At 39.8% G+C, this 26,625-nt stretch overlaps 1 protein-coding gene across 2 annotated transcripts in view; it reads left to right on the top strand.

The window, feature by feature from the left end:
* Positions 1-18,740, top strand: part of RIOK2 (RIO kinase 2) — a 32,153-nt gene extending 13,413 nt beyond the window's left edge. For both annotated transcript variants that reach the window (XM_018560219.1, XM_018560221.1), the window contains 6 exons: positions 5,847-5,935; positions 8,504-8,695; positions 9,116-9,208; positions 11,628-12,107; positions 13,612-13,708; positions 18,579-18,740. In XM_018560219.1, coding sequence (XP_018415721.1) covers positions 5,847-5,935; positions 8,504-8,695; positions 9,116-9,208; positions 11,628-12,107; positions 13,612-13,708; positions 18,579-18,740 — 1,113 coding nt within the window. The remainder of the gene's footprint in view (positions 1-5,846; positions 5,936-8,503; positions 8,696-9,115; positions 9,209-11,627; positions 12,108-13,611; positions 13,709-18,578) is intronic.
* The last annotated feature ends 7,885 nt before the right edge of the window (positions 18,741-26,625 follow it).

Raw genomic sequence — 26,625 nt, 5'->3', positions numbered from 1 at the left:
CCCCCCCCCTTAAATAATTTTGTATCCACCCTATTGTGCAGTACTGTTGCTGAAATGGTGTAGACTAAATCAGTAAGAGGATACACCATATATAGAGTATATTGTATTTTTGAGCCAGTGTGGGCAGATCCATTGACTTCGTTTTGGTAGCAGTCATTTGAGTTATCCTGGCTAAAACATGGTTAACATGTTTGTACCAGGTTGGTGACGCAGTGTTAAATGACTGCAATTCCTAAATTAGAAATCGTGAAAGTCCAACCCAGTGCTGTAAGGAACGTTCTGTATAATATTGCATACAGCATTCTGATTTAAAAAAAAGTTGTCTGTGGAGGAAATGTTTTATTCCAGATCTAGGCAAATCCTGAACTTTCTCCCATCCCTGCCTTCCCACCATCTGATTACTGGCATGAAGAAAAGAAACGTTATCTGAAGCCACAGTCGCATGATGCTCGAGTCCCAAGTCTTTTCTTTTCTGTTTACATGGGGCGTGGTCTTGTCCTGCGTGACATGGACACTTGCATCCAGTGGCGGGGTCCTCCGAGGATCCAGAAGAGGAGTAATGTCGGCGCAAGAAGATTGTTTGGGGATGGGACGGCGTGGGCACATCCGTAATGGGTTGGTTAGCAGTCCCTACACCTGGAAATGGTGCAAGCAAGAGACTCGGACAACGGACTTAGTTGGGTATTCCTTTTCTAACAATGTAAGAAAAGTGAAGAAAAAACCTGCACGATGGGTTAGAGGAGGTGGGGGGAAGGGGTCATATTTTTCCCAGAATCGAGCTCTATGTATGGGCTCACATGGGAGACCTTTTAGTAGCTCTATCATGCTGCTAAAATTGCTAGCAATTATTGACCAGAAGTAGCAATTCATAAGAGTATTGGCAGCAAAAGATGGAACACATGGTTCTGTATGGAGTAAGTTACAAATGTAGAATTTGTATTAGCGATCAATCTGATTGATTAAACAATGCACAATGATTGACCACTACTGCATACATCCTGTGCACCGTTCTCCATAGGACTAAGTGATATGTCCATCTGAATGAGTGCTTATTCACTGAATTTAAACTATAAAATATGTTTTATGGTTGAGTAGAAGCATCCTTTATGATATGGGTTTATGATTACTACGTAGGCGAAAGAAAAGTGTTCATTTAATTTGCAGTTTTCCTGATATATCACCCCCTTCTGACCATCATTTCCTTCTAATGTGATTTAGATCTGATCTGTTTTGTATTAATCTTCAACAGATCACAAAACATTTGGTTTAGATTAGAAAGAAGGGGCCACTAAAGCACCCAGTAAGCTTTCATATAGATGTTGGAGGGCAGAGAATTACAGAAAGCATTTACAAAATGTTTAAGACGTGCCTGTGCTTAATCTTTCTAATCTCTGAACATCAAGGTGTAAAGAGTATTTCAGGTGGGGCGACTGGTGGCGAGTAACTCTTAAGGCCTGGCTAGTAGCCCAGGACTTGAAATTTTGAGCCCTGTTGTATAGTATTATGATGGAGCAAAATATGTATAAAGAAATTCTTAACAAAGAGACTCCATCCCCAACACTTTGCTGCTGTTGTGTTTTGAAATACACTCATGTAAATAGTGTTGACATATTTCATTCATTTAGCTAGTACGTATTTCATCATCATCTTTCTCTTATTAATAAAAGTGCATATCTGCTCAGGGCAGGCTTCCTGATGGTGTCAATTGCAAAAAATTCCTGCGCAATTAGCTTCAGCACAGACGTTTATAGTCTTCACTGACTTTGCAGTGTGAATTTGCAGGCATTGTCACCCCATAAGAGTATGTGCCAGAACAAGGAACTCCATGGCAGAATAATTTAATGAAGACTGGAGAGTTGAAAACATTTTAAAGGACTTTTGAAATAACAGTAATGATTATTTCACATTTTAGTGATGGAGTTTACATCTTTTAAAGGTAAAAAATATGCAAAGACAATAGCGCTCTAGACTAGAGTTTATGGAGAATCGGGCAGGGCCGAATGAGTCTGCTGTCAGTGCATAAGGTCAAGTAAAATCTCTTGCAGATTTAAGCTCCTAGGGGATGCAGTCTCATAGCTGGGATCCTGGATCAAACATGCCTTGGGCCACCCAAAATGTAATTATACTTTTTGGTGCATATGAGTATTTATTCTGTACTGCTCATATAGGTTGATCCATTTCAGATTGTGAGCACTATGCACGGCCATTTCCATTGTTTCCTAAGCCAGCCAGGTAGATAATCCTGTACAAAATAATACAACACGGCACAAAATCATTTTGTATTTTGTACCTGGTCCCAATTTTCTTTTCTTCATTTTGGACTTCGGTCCAAAATGAAGACCTCCATGAATGTACAGTATGGGTGCAGAGATTACAATGGCAGGTAATAAATGCGGATATGCAGTAGGAAAAACATAAGTAAAAATGTACCCTGAAACCAGACTTATTCTGTAACCTGCAGTAATTTCCAAGCAGTGTCTCGGGTGTTCAGTAGCCTAACTTGAGAGAGTGCATTTTTTTAATAAGCAGATGCTATATCGCTCAAACTTTGGTTCCTTCTTTCTTTCTGGCCTTTGAGAGGATTAAGACAAATTTGATAACCGTGCTCTGGAAGAGTTTTATAAAATTCCCACTGCTGGGCATGAAGAAGGTCACCCTTGTAATTTGAAATTCAGGATATGATTGACCTTGCATGCATTCATCAAGGAAGTGCCTGCTGATTAAAGACAGGCATGCTTTGGACAAAGGGGTCTTTTTGTCTGCAAAGGTAATAAATGAAACTCTGCCAAAAAGTCACAACAGTAGAAATGTAGGAAATCTTTCTTCTTAGGTCAATTAGATTCATATTCAGTGTCATTTAAAAAGTAATATCTGTGTTAATGTGGGCCGTACTGTTGGTGCATGGATTTGAATCTTGTCCAAATGTGGTCCATAGATTAGGCTTCCATGATTACTATTACCCATGGTTTAAAAAAAATCTATCTTTTCTCATAAGGACATAGGTCTTGCTGCCTTCAATCTTTAGAAAATGGTCAGATCTGGAGGGAGGACCTATTGAAAATAAAACTAAAGCAAAGCAAACGGGACAAAACATGCAGTTGAAACATTGCCAATCAAACAAAATGAATCCAGGAATTTAACTGGTCACTGCTTTTTAATAATAAAAAGTTCCCAAAGGGGGTCTCGGAGGTTTAGGGCTAAAGCAAACCTGCACTTTGCTTTTGGCAAACTAGCAGACACCATAAGAAGATGCAAGCACAGAAACGGGTTGTTGTAGAACCTCTGAATCTCAAATAGTTTACAAGGTTACTTTGGAAGCTGTTTCACTTACAGGAACTGTATAAAATAAACAAAGTGTTCCCAAGTAAAGGTCCTGACTAGTCACAGACTAAGAAAATAAGCAGGGAACGAATCAGCAGTAGAAGAAAAAGGACCTCTATTTCCTGAATTCTAGAATATTTGTGGTCATTCATTGCTTGTGCATTTAAGATTTTCATAGGGAATTCAGTCAATATACACAAAAAATCTTCAGAAAACAATAGGTCTAAGCCTTCTATTTAAGTCAACTATTTGAATAGCAGAATTTAAGACCTTTAGAAAAGCGCACACATTATGCAGGTTTGGTGTCAGAGGTTTGACCAGAACAGAAAGGTTTCCCAGCACACTCACCAGCCAGCATGCAAAAAAACTTGTCTAACCACTAAGGTTAAAAACAGAGGTTTTAGATACACGTCTTCTGCAGAATATGTGAAAGCCGCACTGACTCGTCAAGGCACCTCTATGTAGTGCGGTCCTGACTCTAACCTATGAGAGTCCCCATCTTGGAGCACATGTAGCAAAAGATAAAATTGGGTGCAGGTTTGCCAGGAGGTAGCCCAACCCCCTTAAAGGCACAGGGACACACAAGGGAACCCGCACATCACAACAGCAGCTGAGATCCCCAATGTGGTGTTGCATCAAATCAGTCAAGCAAAACGAATGGCAAATGCACTCATCAACTTATCACCAGCTTTAAAGCAAGGTGCACATTGTAAACTTGTCTAACCGCCCTTCCATGTGCACCTTGCTTTATAGCTGGTGATAAGTTGATGAGTGTGTTTGCCATTTGTTTTGGTTTGACAAGAAGTCGCAATTTGCTTATTGAGGCCCTTGGACTCCTGGGTTCTCTGAAGCAGCCAAGAAGACCTTGAGGGGCAAAAAAAGCATCCCCAAGTATCTATCCATCTGCTTTTCACATTGGCTCTACAACTTTCACAGCACAATAGGCGCACCATGTGAGGCCTTGATCAATCCCAGCACCAAGCTTATATGTAATGTGGTGCTAAAGAGGTCTGTCATCATGTCTGAAACCTCCCCCTCTCCCCCTAGACTCATTGAGAATCTTGTGAGGCTTCTGAATAACACAGCAATTACTGGCTTTTTCATGTATAATTTTAATCCTTTTTACTAGTAAATATTTTTATGGATGGGGGGAGCTTACATCATAGACAATTTTCGGAATGGAAATATCTGTAACTGATTTAGTTTTTTTGTAGCCGAGATTGTGACAATGAAATAGCTATGTGAACAAGGATATGATAACTATGCATCTGGCTCTAGTTGCATGATATTAAGTTGGCTGATATTCTCAGTTCACTCTGCACACTGATATGTCCTTACACTTGACAAGCAAACTTGTGTCAGTCATTTACGAACAGAAACCAAAAACAAGCTCAGTCATGAAGGGGTTAATAATGGCGTTTCTTGGTTTATATATGTTGGCTTACATGCTCAAGCTGGCCAACTGTGTCAAAGTAATCCCTCTCTGGCCAGTCCCTACTCTACCAGTAATGGCAATATGCTATAAACTGAAGTCCAACCAATGACAAAGGAACTGGAAAAATGTGCTCCATTCCAAAAAGGATGTTTATGGTCATGTTTATTTATGCGAGAGAAGGATAAGGGTGTGTGAAGGATTAACTGGGAAATTTAGCTATTGATGATGGCAAATTGAATTACCTATTGGCTTCTTTTATCTCTGAGGCTCTTTGAGCTTGATCACATCATCTCCATTGAGCTGTGTTTTTCTGCACATCACTGCACAGGTATGATGTGAACAGGGCACATAAAAAAGAGTTGTTTTCTTTGTGCCCAGTTCACACCATACATGTCTGGTGGTATGCAGAAAAATGGGCATGGTGTGAAAAAGCCTTTTGTGATGGTCCACAGGTATATATTTAAACTGTAACCCCCTATCTTGGAAAGATACTTTTCCTGCTGCAGCAAGAGTTGTATTTTTCCTTCTGCTCAGTTCCCTAAAATTTAAAATCCATGCGATTCCGACAGAGAGAGCCTAGTGATAACTACTTTATGCGGACAGACTTCAGGAATTCAAGCAGTAACTCTGATACTGAAACCTCTTATCTAGTAAAAACTGACCTCACATTTAGGTGCACTGTTCTTTTTTTGTAGTAATAGTAGGGTTAAATGGCACACTTAGGCCTCACGCACACACAACGCAAGAGCAAAATTGTATATTGCGTATTTACGCGCACCGTATGCAATCCCAGAATGCATCATTCTTAATAAGAAGTTTAATGTACGGAGCCTGGATGCATCTCGGTCCATTTTTTGGTGCACCTTATGCAATACGGCTCCATACGCAGCTATGTGTATGGAGCCATTTATTTGCATATGGGAAAATGCACTGCGAGCATCTACACTCACTGTATTGTATGGCAGTGTGAATGAGGCCTTAGTGGCATTCATATTTTAAGAAATGTTTGTTTATTTTATTGAAAATGTTTGTAGTTTGAAATTCTATATTGCAAATGTTTTTACATTTTTTGGGTTTGTTCAATTTGTAGGCTTTATACGACAGAGGGTTCCCAGTTCCAAAACCATACGACTACAACAGACATGCACTTGTTATGGAGCTTATTAATGGCTATCCCTTGTGAGTAATGAACCCTTTTTTTTTTTTTTTCTTTCTTAAATAATTACTGTACCTGTAATGAATTAGAGCTAATTCCCCACCCACCTTCCATGGCCTCCTAATCACATTCTGGAGTCATGTGTTTGTAAATTGTAAAAAAAACTACTTGTCCAAGGACTAAAGCAATAGCCCTGTCCTGATTATAAAAAATTATTTTCTGTTCAAAAAGGTTTTATTAATTTTTAGGCAGATAGACACGTATGTTTGCACACACTTCAAGTGTCAGTCTCAGAATACAACACATGTATTATGTATAATTAAAATTATAATGTCATTAGTCCAGCAAAAGCATGGCTGTACCGCAATCCGCCATTTAGGCTTCATTTACACCAGCAGCTTCACTGCAATGTGTTTTCCCAGACACAGTGCTGATGCACCAATCCTGACACATCACCCTTTTTTTTTTTTTTTCTGGAACTTTATTGAAATGTCAAGTGACATTTCATTAAGTTCTTTAGGCCAAGTGCAGTGTGATGCGATTGTACCACATAGTTGCTGGCTTTACTGAGAAAAGTACAGCATCCACCAGAGTGCCCCCTTACATCAGTTGTTCCCCCTTACATCAGTTGTTCCCCCTTACATCAGTTGTTCCCCCTTACATCAGTTGTTCCCCCTTACATCAGTTGTTCCCGTCAGAGTGCATTAAATACAAAAAAGGGGGGCACACTTTACAAACGCATGAAAACCTGACAGCCTTTCCATTGGCTTTCCCAGCACAGAACATGGCAATCTTAATTTAGCTTGGTGTACTGGTGACCCGACCATAGAGAACAATGGCCATTTTCATCATGCTCTACCGGTTGACATTATTCTTTGAGGCCAGGACAGCACATGTGCCTGTTGACAAAGAGCCACTAGAATGCTGAGCTATGTAAAAAGTGCTGGGACCAGGGCAGTGTGAAGGTCAGGATTGTATCTAAAGTCTGCATTGAATGTGACGAGAGGGAGTTCTATAGTAAACTTTACTTTTGCTCTTCAATGTATTAAAAATTCACAATTTAAAGTACGGCAAGATTTTCTAACACTAGTTCATTAAACCTTCTCTTAAAATGTGTGAGTTTACAAACATTTAAAGTATTCTTGTGGGGAGACATTCTGTATATGGAGGGTGCCATTGCTGACTTTTTGGTCAGAGAGCTAAAAAGTACACAGATCAGCAGTTCTAATGCCACTTGTTTCCTGCTCCACTTTACAGAGTACAAGGACGCATCTGTGTTTTACATTTCGATGTTCATCTACGTCTTGCTGCAGTTTCTGCATCTGCCACATGATGTCACTATAACAGTGTTTTGTCATGGTTTTGATTTACTTGGCGCTTAATATAAAGGTCATATTAGTATGAAGTGTGAAAAAAAATGAAGTGACAATCTGCAAAATGAATATTTAAACAAGGCTCAAAAAAGCCTCCCTTCCACTTGCTGCTGTAAGCAGCGCAGACCAATTTATTAGTAAATGTTTGCCCATTATGCTCATGTTGTATTTCCAGAAACCATATCTCTGCTCTGATTAAATGCATTTAAATAGCAAATAAATCTTTTAAACGAATAAAGGTTGAAGAGTGGCAGGCTAATTAAATCTACTGATTCCTTACCCAGATGTGCCTAGATTGCTTCCAGTGCCTCAGAAAATACTCTGTAATTATATAAAGGAATTTTCCACATGAAATAAATGAGAACCCCCCTTCCTCCATCTCACTGGATCCGTCCCAGAGGAGGATATTTGTCACCAGAAGGCTTACCACCAACCTATTACTCTACATTTACAAATTGTCTGCAAGCAACAGGTAGACACCCTGTGCTGTTTTATCCAGCCGTTTTTGTGAACGGTTGGCTTGCAGCTTTGTTTCCCCGTGAAGTAATAATACAATATAAATATGAAGGCTTCTTAAATCTTAAGGTAACACTAAACTCAGGAGTTAAATCTTAAAAATACATTCAAGTACCTTAACTAACTATTAACAAAAATGTATCTTTGTCTATCACTCGGATGTAGATCCTCAAATCATCTCTGAATTGGTGGTGACACTGTCCTTCCTTCTGGAGGGTGGCTACTTTTGTTCCCCATGGTCCCTGTGTGTGTTGTAAAGTAGTCAATGCGCCAAGGTCACTTCTGTGATAAACTACAATCTCACATATAGTTTACTCATTTTGTATTTAGATTCTAGTCCCTCACAGGAGCGAGCTTGAGAACAAAAGTAGTCACCCTCCAGAAAGGACAGTGTTTGCATAGGAATAATGAATGGGGTCGGGTGGTGGGGGGGGCACAGAGAGCAATAAAAACATTACAGGTTCACGTTTTCCCAGTCCACTAAAAATGCTTTTGTTGTCACTATTCTCAATGAAGACACTTACCATCTTTTCCTTCCAGCCCCCTTTTACTGATGGGTAGCACTCTCCCCCATGAGAACAAAGAGCAATGAAAACCCGAATCCTCTCCACTCTGTCCAAAATAAGGAAAACATTTTGGCTGGAGCAGCACTTTAATTGTAGAATCAGAGCGTCCTAACCTTCTTTCTGTTCTTACCATTAGGTGTCAGATTCGTCAGTTAGATGATCCAGCGTCAATGTACAGCGAGTTAATGGAACTCATTGTCAAGCTTGCTAATCATGGTCTGATCCACGGTGACTTCAACGAGTTTAATATCATGTTGGATGATGAGGACCATGTCACTATGATTGATTTCCCACAAATGGTGTCTACATCTCATGCAAATGCTGAGTGGTAAGTATTATCCTGTTATCACAGTGAATACATATAGTTGCCGTTACCTTTGTCAAATTTGCACTGAGATGTCCTTGACTTGATTGATTTTAAATGGAGCATTTTACGTAATGCTTGAACTAGCGACCGTTTACTGCTACATTATTCATGGCGACATCAGCTACTTACTAATAGCATCATTTTTCTTTTGTCTAGTGAAATCTTGGTGAAAACATACATTTATAGCAGTGCTGCCAAGAATATGCTCAAGTGATTCATCCGCTTCTATTTGAGCTGCAGTAGACCGCTTTAATGTCATCAATGTATCATTGCTGATAAGAGACTAATACAGTTACAGAATAACAGAAAATTTGAGTTGTCTGGAACACATCAAATGTTTCTATATAGTTAGACATGTTTTCTTTTCTTCCTATTTCTTAGGTATTTTGACAGAGATGTGAAATGTATTCGAGATTTCTTCCTGAAGCGATTCAACTATGAAAGTGAACTCTTTCCAACTTTCCAGGATATTCAGTAAGTACAAGCTCTCTCCTATGATTACTTTAGAAATACCCGATAGCCCTAGAAGAAAAGTATAAGTATTTATAGTTTGCTGGCTTACAAGGAGTTCAGCTCAATGAGGTGTGTGCCACTTGCAATGAGGTGTATGTCACCTCCCTGGAGCTCTCTTTTATTTACAATTTATACTTTCACTGAACACTGATAGTATAGCTTTCGATCTTCGCCAGCGCTCCAACAGGAGAGATCTGGCTCCCCTTGCCCAGCAGCCGCACTGCCAGCCCCTTCTCTCCCTAGTCCATTCATAGAACACTTTGGATTTTTTTAATGATTTTGCAGAATATAAAGCATTCTGTGATTGGGCAAGAGGAGGGGTGGGCAAACGACACGACAGCTGCAGGATAGGGGACCCAAAGGTCTGGTGTGTCAGAGTGCTAGAAGTCTAGCATTGGTGCTCAACACATTGTAAATTCTAAATAAAGAGGACTGCTGGAGGGGGCATATACCTCCATTCCTTGTACAACAGCAGATTTTAAATACAATTTCTTCCTGGACTTCTTTAAAGGAAATTATGCTGCTACGTTTAGTATCCAAAGAATGTGACTATTTGAAAGATTGGGACCATGTACATTTTTCTCATACACTGTCCTAAATTGGTGTCCAATCTTCAAGCAAGTAACTATTACAATATTAGACTGACCCATGTGACCTTAATGGGGGAAAAGAAAAATGTTATCCTATTACACACAAAGCTTTTTCTGAAAGGGAAATTGAGAATCTTAAACAGTATAGTATAAACTGCTGAATATTAACCGCTGTACTTGACACCCCACTGGTGCACAGGCCTCTCCTGCTAGTAAACACCACTAATGCAAAATCCCCACAACAAGCAGGTTGCTTAATAGTCACATTTAAATAATAATCCTTGCTATTACCTCCTACTAAAGAGCAAAATTAAAACTGATATGTTATGTGATATGTTTGATCTCATACGTATTCTTATAAGAAAAGTGTAAATGGTATAGATAATTAAGTGTCAAAACTAATTTGTGTCGCAAAAAAAAACCTGAAGTGATATGTTTTGATCAAGTATTTATTTTTATCAGAAAAGTGTAAATAGTGCAGATAATCAGTGTCAAGGCATTGTAAAAAAATGTTCCATTAATTGATATGTTGGTCTCCTCAATATTCCTATAAGAAAAATATAAATAGTGTTAAAAAAGGGTCTATATTTTAGGCCCTCCACATGTGAAGTGCATAATCTCTTGGAGTATGTGAAGTGAGTGATCCTAAAAAATATTGAAAACAGTTTCCATTACATGTTTTATACTTGGGTGATCTAAAGCTTGTCGATTTCAGCTTCCCCCCTCAGGGGTGACAGATCAATAAATAGCGTGCCACCCTGATATTGCTTAGATAATATGTACACATGCATGTTACTTTTAGTGTAATGTTATGGAGTTGATTGATTATTGTAGTGATAGGCTTTGCTGTGAACTACACATTTCATTCTTGGTTTGCTGCATATTAGAAAATGTTCAATTACTCTAGATTCTTGTGCTTTTGCTCCATTGCGATAGATGAGTTTTAACAAATGTTGAAGAGGTTATGGCAACATGATCTTTCTGTATCCTTGTGGTGTTTTTTTTGGCTTTAAAGAAAATACAATAAAAATCTGCAAGAACTTGTAAGGGGTAAATTGTAACCAATTTAAAGAGCCATTCGCCCTACGAATCTGAACATTCGACCTGTGCAAATAGATGCAAAACCTAAAGCTCTTTTTTTTATATATTTTTGTTTCAGGTCAAATGTATGTAGTGTAATACTGCATTATAGCCACTAGATGGAGGTTAGGGCCTTACCAGATGAATACTCTTTTCCAAAGGCAACTAGATGGAGCTGAGGAGCGTACTAAATACGTGTTTCCATTGCTCCTCAGCTCCATCTAGTGGCCAAAATGCAGTATTGCATACATTCGACCTGAAAAGAAAATATATTTAAGAATGTTTGTTTGTTTTTACTTCTATTTGCACAGAATGAGCGTGCAGAAAGATTTGTGGGCTGAATGGCTCTCCATATTGGTTATAAATAGACCCCTAAGTATTCTTAACAGCTGTCTTAATTGGTCTCTTTCTTATTGGTCCCCTTTTAGTAGTTAGTCCAGTGGTCCATCTTGTAACTACTTGAAATGATGTAATCCCATATGACTCGGTGGCATTAGAATACATTACACTGGTTTTATTTGCATCCATCACCGCCACAGATGCACCTCAGTTCACCCTTCAATTTTTTTATTTATATATCAAAAGCTTTACTGATGCAGAAGAATATACAGTGTTGTGAACATCATAGGCTCTTCAAAGGGTGTAATTGTTACATATGAGTGTTTAGGCCTTTACTTTAAGCTGATTGGTCTGCTGGTTTTCCTTTGTAGGAAAGAATGTTCTCTTGATGTAGAGATTGCAGCTAGTGGCTATACCAAAGAAATGCAGGAGGACGACGACCTCTTACAGCCAGAGGGCCCTGATTATGAGAAACTAAAGGTGGACATTACTGAGCCACAAACAGAAGATTTTCAGTTGGAACCTGATGTCCGTGACGATGGTGACAATAGCTTATCTGAAGCCGTACATGGCAATTACATGACAGAATCTGCAGCCACGTCTGAACCTGAATACAGGAATGACAATTGTACAGACTTGTCAGAGTTTCACAGTGCTTTGGCAGAACTGGAAGATGGCAAACCCGACTCCATGACAGAAAACCCAGTCTCTGCCGATGATGATAGCAGACTTGAAAAGTCAAGTTCAGAAGATGTTGAAAGACAAGACAGTGATGTTGAAGCTGAAAATGGAGATCAATGTCCGGATCTTGTAGATCTTTCTGGAACAAATAAAGAATATAGACCATTCAGGTAATGAATGACTACGGCATTGTGATGATTAAATATTCTATAACCAGCTTATAGTGTAAAGCTGGCCATACGCTACAAGATGATTGTACATTCTCCTTTAAATTTACCACAACGATGTAATAATGTAATATGACAAACCTAAAAATTCATTCAAATGGTGTCAAATCAAGCAGGCCCTTGTACTACAGTATTGATGGTAGATCTAAGGGAGACCCTCTGTACAGTTCAATAGATCCACACTGGCTTACAATTCTTCCCGTCTGAGTGCTGCTTTGCAAACAATTACAGTGGACTTGTATCAGCGCAGATTTGTGTACTTATGGTACCTCTGTGTAAAGGTGCATTACATTTTATAAGCTTGCAATTTTTTTTTCCCCCTTTTTTTTTAAATATACCAGTTTATAGATTAGCTTTTTGAGATGATCTACATTACACTGCAATTACCAACCTTTCTTTATAAGCAGCTGTTGTGATTAAAATCTAAGCCACATAGCCGATCATTTTCAGTGGCTCAGACATGAATGGGATTTGTCCTGAGCGGAGTATGAGCTGAAAATGCAACCACTGAGCAGCACTGCAGAGCCTGTATATATTTTTATTTATTACAGGTATTTATAAAGCGCCGACAATTTACACAGCACTTTACATTGCATATTCACATCAGTCCCTACCCTCAAGGAGCTTACAATCTAAGGTCCCTGTCTCACATGCATAGATAGAGGGCCAACTTAGAGAGGAGCCAATGAACCTTCCAGCATGTCTTTTTGGAGTGTGGGAGGAAACCGAGTGCCCAGAGGTAACCCACCAAGCAGAGGGAGAACATGCAAACTCCTTGCAGATAGTGACCCTGGCCGAGATTCAAACCGGGGACCCCCAGTGCTGCAAGGCAGAAGCGCTAACCACTATGCTGCCCATATGTAATGTGTACATATATTACCACACACTACGCATAGCAACCAAGTTTTCTAAAATAAATGCAAGGCTGAATTCACTAAGCTCCAGGACACATTTTATGTGGGGTTTTTTTTTTACATAGCAGTTTCTACCTTCAGTCAATGTGATCATAACGATTTTTATATCTTAGTTAATTGAGCCCCTTGATAATCATTTTAACCTTTTAAGTGTACATCGAGCCAAAAACACTCCAGTAGCAATACAGACAGAAATAAACACACTTTTCTTTAGTATGGTAGGGAAAGGAAAAAGCCTGTCAGATTTTCTATTTGTCTGTGTCACTGTTGTAGTCTCTGCTGACCACTCCAGACTCCGCTAACTTTTTAATTGCTCTTGTTCAACCCGTTGCTTCTGCTGAAAATCCAAATTCATTAACTAGTTTACAAACTAAAATAACATGTTTCCTCACCTCCTGAATGATAGAGAGATTTTGCCTCACTTCCTGTCAAGCTGACAATGGTTCTAACAGAGCTCTGGATGTCTGTGAAAACCAGACAGGGGTTCTAATTCTAATCATTTATTATACAGATGTTTTCTTTGTTTTTATTAGAGATGAAGACAGTTTGCAGCACATCAATGCACATAGAAACAGGACTACAAGTTTAACATCCGTGGCTACAGGCGGGAGCTGTTCCACCATCCCACCAGTAAGTTTTGACCAATCAGCTGTTGTTCTGGCTGTTAGTATATATTGTTATTCACAAGCTCTTTTTTACAAAGGCAAATGGCAAGGAACAGTCATTCAGAGCAACCAACCCGGAATTACTATGCATCCCTCTGAGTAGTCTCTGCTGACCACTCCAGACTCCGCTAACTTTTTAATTGCTCTTGTTCAACCCGTTGCTTCTGCTGAAAATCCAAATTCATTAACTAGTTTACAAACTAAAATAACATGGCGTCCCTAATCAAAATGGATCGGTTCATAGCATATTTGTTTCTTACCTATGGATTTATGTTTTTAATGAGAACACTCCCTGCATTGAGGATATTGCCTGACATTAAATCTTCACTGAATGGATCCAGCAGTTGTCCAGGAGTCATAAATCTTATTAATTGCGAAGCAGTTTTAGGAGTCTCTTTTGGCTTTGGAAGGAAAAATAAAAAAAATTCTGTATTCAAATGCAGCATAATTTATATCAAAAGTAGTCTCAATGATATCATAAATGCAATGCATGTAAGCAGACCTAACACTCAGTAAAGAAAAACTATTGTAGTTTATGTTGTGCTGCAGCTGCACTCCAATAAAATTGCTAAGCAAATACAAATGTTTGTCCGATCTATAGTGAGCATGAGCTGTAGGCCTGAATCTTTTTGAGTGCATCTGCATGTAGCTACTTGCAGGAGAGGTGTACACCTGCCACACATTAAATTCTCTGGTCAACATAGGTGTCAATACTTATCCTCCTCTGACCTCTGGACACATCCCAGGTGATTTAACTAATGTGGATGGGTGCAGCAGTCCACAAAGTGTCTAAGACCTCGTTCACATTGAGCGATTTATCGCGCGGTAATTCCCGCGATATCGCGGCTATTTACCGCGCGATATCGCTCTTCAATGCGTTGCAATGGGGCAAAGGGTCCTGCTGTCGCGGGTCGTGTGTCGCTACAGCAGGACCCTTTTTGGAGCGGATTTTGCCGCGATTCCAGCTTGCTCAATGCAAGCATTTGCGCGATATCGCGCACGGGCAGGGCCCTCCTTACCATCTTGTCTTAAATTGTATTGTGACTGTAATGTCTTCCTTATATTGTAAAGCGCTGTGCAAACTATTGGCGCTATATAAATCCTGTATAATAATAAAATGCAAATCGCGCGATTTGCGAAGTGTGAATGGGGCCTAAAGGTGACCTTAGTCTTGCGATGGTTGTAAAATAATAAAAAAACGTACGATCTGCCCATCTTGGACAAGCAGATCGTACTTGCGATCATCGCAAGCCCGCCCCCCAGAGGGGCGAGCTTGCGATGACCGCAATGCTGATCGGGCAGTGTGCGCGTGCGCACACCGGCCCGTGCGGCATTGATCTTACGATCATGCTAAAAGCCAGCTGAAAATCAAACGATTCTCTGCTGGTTCTCTAGCATGCTCCTTAGACAAGACGTGCGACCGTACAGTAAAAACGGTTGCACGCCTTCCATACACTGTGCAATTATCGTACGATCGCGGGATTTCCACGATAATCGCACAGTGTATGGGCACCTTAAGTAGTAACTGCTTTTACCCCTAAGAACAGATGTGTCCTGGTAGCATCTGTGGATATCGCACCCCAAAGTTTGCAGATGAAGGTTCACCTCAGCTCAAGCACTTCCATACATTTCTTGTGTTACCTGCTGCTTAATGGCCTTCAACAGCAGCAGGAGATAGTGGATGCTAGTGCATTTGTAAAAGTGGTTAGGCTTTACACAGCTAAGAGGGAATCAAGTACTGGTGATCAGATGCAGTTTCCAAATTGTATTTGTTGCAATTTGATCATTCACTTCTAGTCATACTTTTGCATGTATCCTTATTTCATGCATCTAAAATTCCACATTCACTCTTTATTGCAAGATTTTCTCTTTAAAACAAATTGCTGTACATGACCACTAGATGGAGCCAAGTGATCTGTTAATACAGTAAAGTAACCAATGTTATGTGGACTTTTTTTTGGCTTCTGTTTTATCTGAAAATTCAAGCTGTTTTCCTGTACCAGGAAGAGATAGCATGCACTATTGAATTAGGACCAAATAAGATGTTACATATTATATGAAGTTTTATTTTCCTGTTCAGTAATGTGGTTTGATTTATTTGTCTGTTATCAAGCAGGAACAGATAGTGAATATAAAGAGAAGATATTTATGTAGCAAGTGCTTAACTATCAGACTGACCCTAACTGCCTGCCTGACCATTAGTTTTGCAGCAAACTTATAACCTGAATTATGTGACAACTTGAAGTTTTGGAGGTTCCCCCACTTTAAGTGTTGGTGACAGAGGGTACCAGGACAAATAGAGAGGGTTAATTTCCCTAACTGGGAAGGAGTTGTAGCTCTTCACCAGTACTCTGTGGCTTGGTGCAAACTAGGGATGCACGGGTACCAAGTACAATGATATTAGGTGGGAATTTAGTAGAACTCCAGCCAAAACTTTTTTTTTTTTCTTGGGTTGAGCAGAGTGTGGAAGAGCTTGGACCTTTGTCAGCTTTGCATTGCTGTCTGGGTTCCCTTTGGGCAGAATGACTGTCCCAAAGACACAACAGATCTCCCCCAGAGCGAGTCAAAATCCCACCTTTGTCCCCACTGGGAGACTTAATTTCTTTTTGTGAGAGCCCTAAAATTGTGAATTTCTCCATTTTATATTCTGTAACAGTAACAGTAGAGACCATGTCAGAACACAAGGGTGCATTTCACAAACTGGGGCCCACTCTACCGAAAACTGGAAGGAAAAGTATAAGCTGGAGTTGCACTTTAATTACTGAAGGTTGAAAAAAGTGTTAATGAAATGTTTTACGCTAGATATGCACATGCAGTTGGTGAGTATATTCACTTAGATCAAATTGTCTAAGGCAGGCATAGGCAAACGCCGCACTACAGCAGTTGTTGAACTACAAGTTAGACATTTGAAGATTTACAGAGGCATGATGGGATTTGTACTTTCAGCACAGCTGGAGTGCTGAGGTTATCTACCCTGGTCTAAGGTATCTCAAATAACACAATCTTGTATTCATGACTGCCTTCTGGAATTAACTTAAAAATAAAAAAGAACCTTCTATGATCATTTTATGAAAATCTGTGTGTGTGGCCAGCCAGCTTTATTTCTCCACAGTATGAAAAGTTGCCAGGATGCTCCCGCATCTGGTCTGCATGATGGACTGCATTGTAATCTGTGCTCTCTGTGGGGAATTAATAACTCACCATGTTCTCAGAACATTATAAAGTGTAGGAGGAGGTGACACAATGCTCTAGAGCTCCACTGTTTACTGCTCCACACAAATCTCTCCCAGTTTGCCAAGCAACAAGAGAACAAATAGGGTAAATTTAAGGCAAGCAATACGGAGCGAGTGTAGGAGTCACAGCTAGAGCATAGCAGCCAGGAAATCTGAGCCTGTTTACAACAATGTATTCTAGGAAATCTAGTTTGCCGGAAATATGCACTCGGACATGAAAAATTAGAATTTAATTGACAGATTTTTATTTTCATCCTCGTGTTTCTCTTAATCCCCATGGCATGGAATTCTGGCCTTTGCAAAGCCACAGGCCAAATGTTTCAGGTTATGAGCACCACAATCTGTAGTTTTCAGGGAGAGAGGCTGCACAGAATCATGTGATAAGAGCTAAAGATCCTCCTGAGAGAAATGTGCAGAGCCTGTTTATTAGCCAGATAAGATTCTGTGCCCCTCTCTGATTCATGTTCTCATTCCTGGGGCCTGACTTTCACTAAGTGCAGCTGATATGAGGTCAGTTAGAGCACTCTGAATGGGCTGTGAAATGGCAGCTGATCTTGGCCAGCAGATGAGAAACGTACTGAAGCCATTTTGTTAGCATAAAAGGCAGGCAATTAGCATTTTCAAGTCAGCAATATCAGCTACCTCTGTAGCTGCCGGCACTGTGGAGCAATTCATCCTTAAAGTTTACAGGAGAAACAGATGTTCTCCCAACGTGGCTGTCTGAGCAGCTCAGCTTAACCTGCTTTTCACTCCCAGAGCGCTTGTTCTGTGTTTATTTTAGCTATGAAAGTGTTTCTGCTGTTAATTTAGGATGAATTTCTACACGCTACCTGCAGCTATGGAGGTTAGTGGAGAGCTTGTTTTAAAGCTCATTTATTGTTTGTTACAAATACACAACCTGGCCAAAAAAAAGTCACCATCTGGTTGTTTCAGTTGGTCAGGTGTAGATTCAGCAACATTATGTCCCCAAAAAATGGTCAGCTGCCTACCTGGATCAATGGATTTTTTTAGTTCCCGATGGCACGGGCATATTCCAAGATGACAATGTCAGGATTCACCTCCCTCTAATTGGGAAACCGTGAAACATGGATTCACCACGACAGGGTCCAGACTCCGTTGAGAATCTTTGGGATGTGCTGGCTAAGACTTTATGCAGTGGTCTTACTCTCCCATCATCACTACAAGATCTTGGTGAAAAATTAATGCAATTCTGCATGTAACTAAACATGGTGACATTGCATAGGCTTATTGAAGTTGTGTAATCAGAGCTAAAGATGGTCCAACGAAATATTTTTTTTTGTGGCCAGGCAGTGTATATGGATACTTGGATGTTCACAGCCTAGCCACAGGTTCACTTTTATGCACAGTTGCCGTAGCAGTTTGCTGATGGTTTATGTTGGTTTGTCAGAATTCCCTGAAAAGAACCAGTCTCAGATTTCACCTGCGGTGTAACCACTAATATAAACTGAGATTGCATCTCATCCTTTCAGATATAATGGGCCTCTGTGATCACTTATGTCTGACTGAGCTGAGTTTGCAGAAGAAACTAAAACCTTCATGAAGTTGTCTGCTTTATTGATATATTTTTTTTGTGTCTTCTAGGAGCTGGTGAAACAGAAGGTGAAGAGACAGTTAACAAAGCAGCAGAAAGCGTCTATCAGAAGACGACTACAGAAAGGAGAAGCCAATGTGTGCACTAAGCAGCGCAGAGAGAATATGTTTAATATTAAATGCAGTGTGGACGCAGCCAGCTTTTGGGGATAGTTCAAAATAAAAAAAAAATTGAGCTGTAAAAAGACATATTTGTAAACACCAAACTTAAATCTTTGTGTAATTCTTTCTCTTTTTTTACGCTCAGTAGGAAAGAATTCAGGTTTAGAAATATTACATGCCAAATTCATAGAGAGAGAGATGTGTTTACTTCTCCAGTAAAGCTGTTCCCAATTCTTCAGTTGAGTATAGTGGATTTTTTTTATTTCAAAGTTTTTTGCAAATCTGGCATTCTGAGGAAATAGAGCTTTAGGCCCCATTCACATCACTGTGTTGTGGTAATGTTACCTGCGTTGGTGTGCTGCATTACAAATGGCACCCCAGTGCAATGCGTGGGAACCTGTTACTGTGCTAGTAGTGTCTGCAGGTCTGATTTTTGGTCTGTGAAACACACCCTAACGAACAACCATGGGGTGAATAGGCCCTGACAGAACATTGTGAATTTTCTCATCCTTTAGTAAATCAAGCCGTTGATTTACGTAGAAGCTATAAAACATGTTTAAAACAGTGTTTTTATGGCTTATTTTTTTCTGTGTTTCTATATAATCGGTTCTTCAGCTTTACAATACACAACTTTGTTATTTTACCTAACTTTTTTTTTGCCACGAAAATAAGAATGTGAAGGTCAGAGATCTTCTTCAGGAAACTGGAGTTGAGAAACAATAAGGGTGAGAACAATAGCAATTACTTTTCTTTGCAACTAGACTGCTTGTTATGACATGTAGCTTTACGGTTAGATCTCTGCTCCACTATGGTTTGCCTTCCGCACAAAGGGCACTGCTTGATATTGGTAGGAATGACCTTTCATACGGCACCTACCACTTAACACCCTTGGTGTAAGTGGGACTTCATCGCAGTGTTGCAGCACCACGACTCTGGTATATTAATGAAAGGTATTTGGACATTTTCAAGAGTATAGCTTCAGTCCAGAAGAGTTATTGTGAAACTCAGAGCTGTGATATGAGAAACGCTGAAAAAAGATCTTACAACAGCCATTATCAACAGGTACTGTGCGATTGAAATAGTAAGAACAATGACTCCTGTAAGGACACAAGAATGGTTTTTAGTGCCAATACATTTAGAAATGTATAAACACTGTTTTATTAACTAAAATACATTTAAATATGTATATTTCCTATGGATTTTCTTATCCACTTAACCACTTTCACACCATGTCCATTGAGCTGTGTTCTGCACATTATTGCATATGTATGATGTAAACAGGACAAGTAAAATATAGTTGCTTCCCATGTGCCCTGTTCACACCATACATGTGGGTTGTTGTGTAGAAACATGCATCTCACTGGATATGGTATGAACAAGCCTTAAATCTGTCATCAGTAAAACAACAAACAATATATCTACTCTGTGTTTTTAAATAAGAGAACCCGAAACTAATATATCATGGCCAACACGTGAGATCCATTCAAGCAATTTGACACAACCAGTGTGTACGGCTGTGTGCAGTCAGAGAGGCATGAGTGATATCGCAGCAAGCCTAAACTTTATTACACTAAAGAGGATTCAAGAAAAAGTTAAGCAAATGAGGGGGAATATTGTCTGGAACTTAAGTTCTCCTCCAGCTTTTGTTCAGGTTTTCTGAAGATGATGGCTCTTCTTAATAGCTCTGTGGCAGGTGGCGCTGACTTCAATGTTCAATGTTACAGCACTGTAAAGGTCCATGTGACAAAAGAACTTTGACATTTTCAATTAAAACCAGAGTACCAAAAATCCAGACTGGAATTGCCCATAAAGGAATGAAAGCCTATACTTCTGTTTTAAATCTTTAAGAATTTTTGTTGAATAGAATAAAAACTTTTAAACAACTTTACTCTTCAGGGTGATGGAATTTGGCACTCCAGCTGTTCTGTTACATCTCCCAAGAATTGCTGATGAGCATCATGGGAAATGCTTCTATATTGCCAAATGTTGCCCATCCCTGTACTTAAATTATATATTTTTTTAAAGTGATTCGCTGGAATGATAGTATGCATAACCGCTAAGACCCAGATGATAAATCCAGCATTCCAGATGACACATTATGCTGGGAAGTAATAAAGCAGGTCAGAAATGTTAAGCAGGAACACCTAGTTTTGTAATGAGAGAATTTGATGAATTGTGAAAATTACCTCAAACTTGGCAATGAGTTGCATTCAGGGAATACTATACGTTGAAATCAATTAGCGAGTTTGAATGTAGATGTTACAACTGCCCTTTTTGTTAAGAGTTTGTTAGCACTGGCTACAGTTTCAACCCAGTGATGGAACTCCTTGAGACTTTGATCAAGCAGAAGGTAATAGGAAGCATTTAAAATATTTGCAATTAAACAGCCATTATTAATTATATAGACTCTTGGGTGATTGGCATTGTTGGGGTAGTTGGTCACTTAGACTGGAAGAAGACTGTGAATGAAGAATTAGTTGGCGCTGCTAGTAGGAAATACTTATAGTAAAACATGTTCTTTGATGGTTCAGTGGAACAATATCCACAGCAATTTGACAGATTGAAAATAAGTTGTTTCAAGCTGTTTATTTGAACTTTGGAAATGGCTCAGACTCTAGGACTAGACTTGTGTGTGTTCACTTCTCCGATACTGAATTTAGCCTTGAGCATAGAAGCATTTCCTGTGTCCATTGACTTGAGTAATTTGCTTGTATCCGTTTACCATTGCACACTCTGTGCTCCTTGTATGAAAACATTTAGAACAAGCAAGATTTGGTAACACTAACAAACAAGAGCTGTTCCCTACCGGTAAATACAAGATATCCACATAGCTCAGGCACCTTATGAGGAAACTGAAAGCATATCTTAAAGCTGAACTCTAGGCCAGTAGTTCTCAACCTTTGTGATACCAGAGTCGGATCATTTCTTCCAACACCATCCATGCACCAAGTAAGAAAAAAGTTCTAAACTGAAAGTATGGGCATGCAAAATATGTATTGAAGCAATCATTTGAAAATGTGGCCAAGTGTAATTTAAAAATCTTTATTTTATTTTTTAATTCTCATTCTTTTCATTTCTTTCTCTCTCTCTCTCTCTCTCTCTCTCTCTCTCTCTCTCTCTCTTCCTTTTTACACTGCCTTGCAATTCATCCTGGAACTGTAGCCAGTCAGGAATATCTAATACTGTCATTTAACGTCAGCTGATAGGCTCGGATCTTCTAGACAACCAAACACCAGTGACAGAGTAGCAGGGTATCCATCATACAGTGTTTTATGTGGAGAAGGGGGGAGTCTCCCCTAGTCTCTAACTGGTTCAGCTTAAACTCTACAATAACAACAGCTGCTCCTCCCAGAGTGCTGCTTCCACCCTGTTTCCTGCTGCTCATTCTTTCTCATTATGTATTTGAGAGCCCCCAGTGTGGGAAGAGAGCCAGCGCGGGGTTAGAGAAGGCTGCTATGGTTGTAGTTGAACCAGTACCTGGTAGACAAGAAGCCATGGCCCAGTGGTTGAGAACTACTGCACTAGCAAAATTATAAAAAGACAAATAAATTCAGTTCTGTCATTAATATATAATTGCAAATATTTTTAAATGCAAGCAGGGTAAGTACCTAAAGTTGACCTGGAATCAGCCTTTTCCAGAACAGAGCTAGGGGGAGAGAGGAAGAAGCAGCACAAGAAGTCAGTCAGTTTATGTGCTGATGAGAAACATGCTGATAGGAAGAGAAAGCAGATTGACAGATGAGTGAGAGATGAGCTCATCACTGTGCTGATTCCCCTTTCACTGTCCAGTCACAAGCTGGGCAGATCCAGGACAATCTGGCTTCATAGGAAGTGGGTTGAATGATGCCGGTGATCAGACCTAGGATATCTAGCGACAAAAATACTAATAAGAAAAGGGGAATATGCAAAAAAAAAAAAAAGCTGATTTTGTTATTGTATGTCTTAACAGGTTTTATTTTTATATACATATCTTGTTTTTGACTGGAGTTTTGCTTTAACCTGACTGGAGAAGACAGCTGCATTGTGTGACCAAGCTTAATTCTTTAATAAATTATAGAAAAAAAAAATTCTATTCTTTTATAGTACTGGATCCAAATCAGAGATTACAAAAAAAATCTGTATGAGTGTTCTATGCCCACGGTATAGCTTTTTGTTTACTGCATATACATTATAATACCAGTTACATTTGTCATAACAGTGTGCTGAAGAACACAAGACATGTTAAAATTTGATGCAGTTAGATAGTATGGATTTCTTAGCACATTAAAAAGAAACACCTTCCAGAAGTGCTTCAAGAGGGGCAACCTCCATAAACTAGCCTCTGCAGGAGGCTTAGAAGGTCACCCCAGCCTTCTTTTACCTGGCTACAGATTTTAGCATTACCTGGATTCTAAGGTTATGTTTGATTGACCCCGTTTTATGACCACACATATAAGTAGCATCTAATTTTCTATTTCTATACTAACACTATTATTAAGCATCTATATATTAGGTTAATTTTCAGCTGATGGCATAACATATTAAGACAAGTGATAATGTGCACCAATATTGCAGTGCAATGAAGGAAAAATATAGAAAAACATCCCAGTCTGCTTTTATTCCTCTGCAAAATAAAGCCAAATACTCTTTCACTGATTCCAGGCTATTGCTGTTAAATATTTGCATTAAATATATTGGGAAAACTGCATTTCACGCTACACATTTTCCAATATTACTATGTTATAATGCACTTGATAAGCAAATACTGATATCATAAAACACATGGGAACCTATATTATACTGTGATTACTAGTATGGTTGCGTTATGTGTATTCTCTCTTGCCAGTCTACATGATTATGATGTAATTTCCTGTCTCTGTTGCCCTGTTTGTTTCAGTTAAACAAGAAGGGCTCCATCATAAGTCCAGAAACACCCTTAGTTAAGGTGCCCACACACCTTGCGATAATCACGGGAAATTCGTACGATTATCGCAAGCTGTGTGGAAGGCGTGCAACCGTTTTTACTGTACGGTCATACGACTTGTATCTTAGGAACATGTTTGAAAACCCGCCAAGAACCGTACAATTGTTGGCGGGTGTGTGGCATGTTCGTAAGATAAATGCCGCACGGGCCGTTGTGCGCAAGCGCACACTGCCCGTTCAACACTGCGGTCATCGGAAGCCCGCCCCTCAGGGGGGCAGGCTTGCGATTATCGCAAGTACGATCTGCCTGTCCAAGATGGGCAGATCGTACGTTTTTTTAATTACCTTACAACCCTCGCAAGACAAAAGTCTTGCGAGGGTTGTAAGGTCTGTGGCCAGCTTAAGAGTCATATCTGCAGCAGCTTTCCAACAGGTTTTAGACCCAGCTAATCAAAGTAACAAACACTGCTGCAAAAGAGATGCAGCCCACAGTTACAGCAAAATGGTGTTTCATCAAAATTTTCAGTTGCTAATCTGACAAAGGAGAACTACCAGTCCTGAATATTTGCAATTAAGATGCTTCTGATAATAGAAGGTAAATGGATGTGTACACAAGGACCCAGACTAAACCCACCTACAGATGAGTGGACAGAAAATAAAAAGCTCAAAGTAATATATCCCTAAGCATAGAAAATCATCAAATGCTGCATATATACAAATGGGCAACTGCGAAGAAAATGAGGGAAGAGCCACAGAAAGTACACACGAGAGAAAAACCCTAGCAATGAACTACATAATTAGAAATTAGAAAGCTATACCAGGCTACGCTAATGAAAGGCCAGCACATGAATCACTATACAAAATAAGGGAACCCTTAAAAATGGGGGAACACCAGAAAAGGAAGCCATGTCAGCTGAAGTGCAGGTGGTGCATTGAAGTTAATGGCACCACAGCCACACATTGCAGGCGGGGGGCGTGGCTGCGGTGTCATTGACTTCAATGCCACGCCACCCATGAACGCAGGGAGCCGGCCGGAGTGCGATACAGTGCGTTGATTGTGGTGTGAGCTGGCCCTTAAGTGGAAACATTACCAGGAAATCCTTTCCCAAAAGTAGCAACAGGAGAGTCATACAGCCTCTAGACCCTTGGGTCACCGCATGCCTTCCCCTTTTCTATGTGAGATGCTCCTCAGCCTCCCCCTGGCGCAGCACTGCAAGTTCTCGCACCAAGCAGCCATTCAAAATACGCTGCCCAGCGCCGAGTGTCTACTTGAGGTGGAGTGGGCTGGGAGTATGGCAGCAAGGTTGCTCCATCCATACATGCATTGCTTATAGCTCCCTCGCGTGTCCTGTAGAGGTGCCTGGACAGGAGTGACCCACAGGCGTGCATGGGAGCGGTACAAGCAATCCACACATGGATGGAGCTCCGTCACAACACAGCAGCCCACATGGGACCCCAGGTTAAGGATCTACTCTGACTGGACATTCCAGTATCAGGGATAAGTATCAGAGCATTTGTGGGAGTATGAATACTCGCACAAATACTTGGTATCAGCACCAATACTAGTATCTGTATCAGTGCATCCTACATTTGATGTTAAGGGTTTTTTACCCACACAGTAAACATGAGTACTGTATAAAATGTTATGCATACAGTCTGATTATAGAAACTGTCCTCTCCTCACCAATGTTTGGATACACATCTATTGCCGAAATGCTGTCCTCCCTGGTCACTTGATCCAAGAGTGTGCACCCCAATATTCAATCCACAGCATTAAAGAATAAATACAGCTTCTAGCGTAGAAATCTGTTATATCACAAATAAATACAATATGGTCACAATCGCATAATTTATATGTCAGGGCTTAATTAAAAAGTGCTGCAGCTACGTTCCCTAAATCTGTACCAGAGTGCCCCTAAGTCCTTTCGTTTGAAGCACTTCTTTTAAGGATGCTGTTTGTTACTTACGTAAATTGCATCCATATTAACAACTCCACCCAAAGTTATAACCCTTTAAAGTTAACCTGTTGGAAAGCTAAAACTTTTTCCCTGTAAAGTAGAAGTATTATACATACGGTAGCTGTTCCGCCACCAGCCTGTACATGTTTTAAGAGCTACCATGCCCAGAGAACCCTCTTCACCTGCAAGATTGATGGTCCCCCTTTAAACATTGTGGATCCTTCCACAACACCTATGTCACTACTGTGGACTTAGTGAATTAGTGTCCTGCAGTGACTCAGGGGCTGTTGGAAAGAATCATAGCACTCTGCTGTGGGCCACATATCTGACAGTCCAGGAAGTGTCCTGGATGAAAAGCTGTTGAAGAAAGCTAAGATTGATGGATCAGGACAGGTAATTTAAATGTCTCCTCTTTACATGGAAAAAATTGTTTTCTCTTGTTTAACAATTTCACTTTAAAGACTTACTTAAATCATATAAATTACAAATAGGTATTACAAGCAATCAAAATATCATACATTTGGACTAAAAGGTTTATGAAGTTGACAGCTAAAACAATGATAATAAACAGTCAAATATTGTTAAATGTGCTATTTTCAGTTTGGTGTGTTACAGTGTTTTTTATATTCTTATATCCACTCCCCCTCACTTATAGAGTATAAAAAATACCTCCACCTCTCCAATGTGGTCTGACATTCATTATACCCATAAATCTCAGAAAAGCTGGGTCACATTTGTGTACTTTCCTAAAGTGTTTTGATACTTTGTGTTCTAACACCTTTTAAAATACGTCTGACATTTACTTCTAACCTCTTGGGGAGGGCTCTCTTTGTACGTCCAACAAACTGAAACCCACACCCACATTCCATGGAGTATACAAAATTATTGATATTTTATGTTAAAAAATTTCGTATTTCGTAATTCTTTCGTAACTCTGCAGCAGACCTTACTAATCCCCACTGGATCACATAAGGGGTCATCTCTCCCCGCCTCCTCCCTGAAAAAAGGTAAGCAGAAGAGGGGGCTTGTTTATTTTATTATTTTATATGTGCAGGGGTAGTATTCGGTTTATGTGT

This window comes from Nanorana parkeri, unplaced genomic scaffold, assembly GCF_000935625.1.
Source record: "Nanorana parkeri isolate BGI_ZX_2015 unplaced genomic scaffold, ASM93562v1 scaffold441, whole genome shotgun sequence".
Taxonomy (NCBI): domain Eukaryota; kingdom Metazoa; phylum Chordata; class Amphibia; order Anura; family Dicroglossidae; genus Nanorana; species Nanorana parkeri.
Note: the sequence above shows the minus strand (reverse complement) of the source record. Positions and strands in the feature narration are given on the sequence as shown.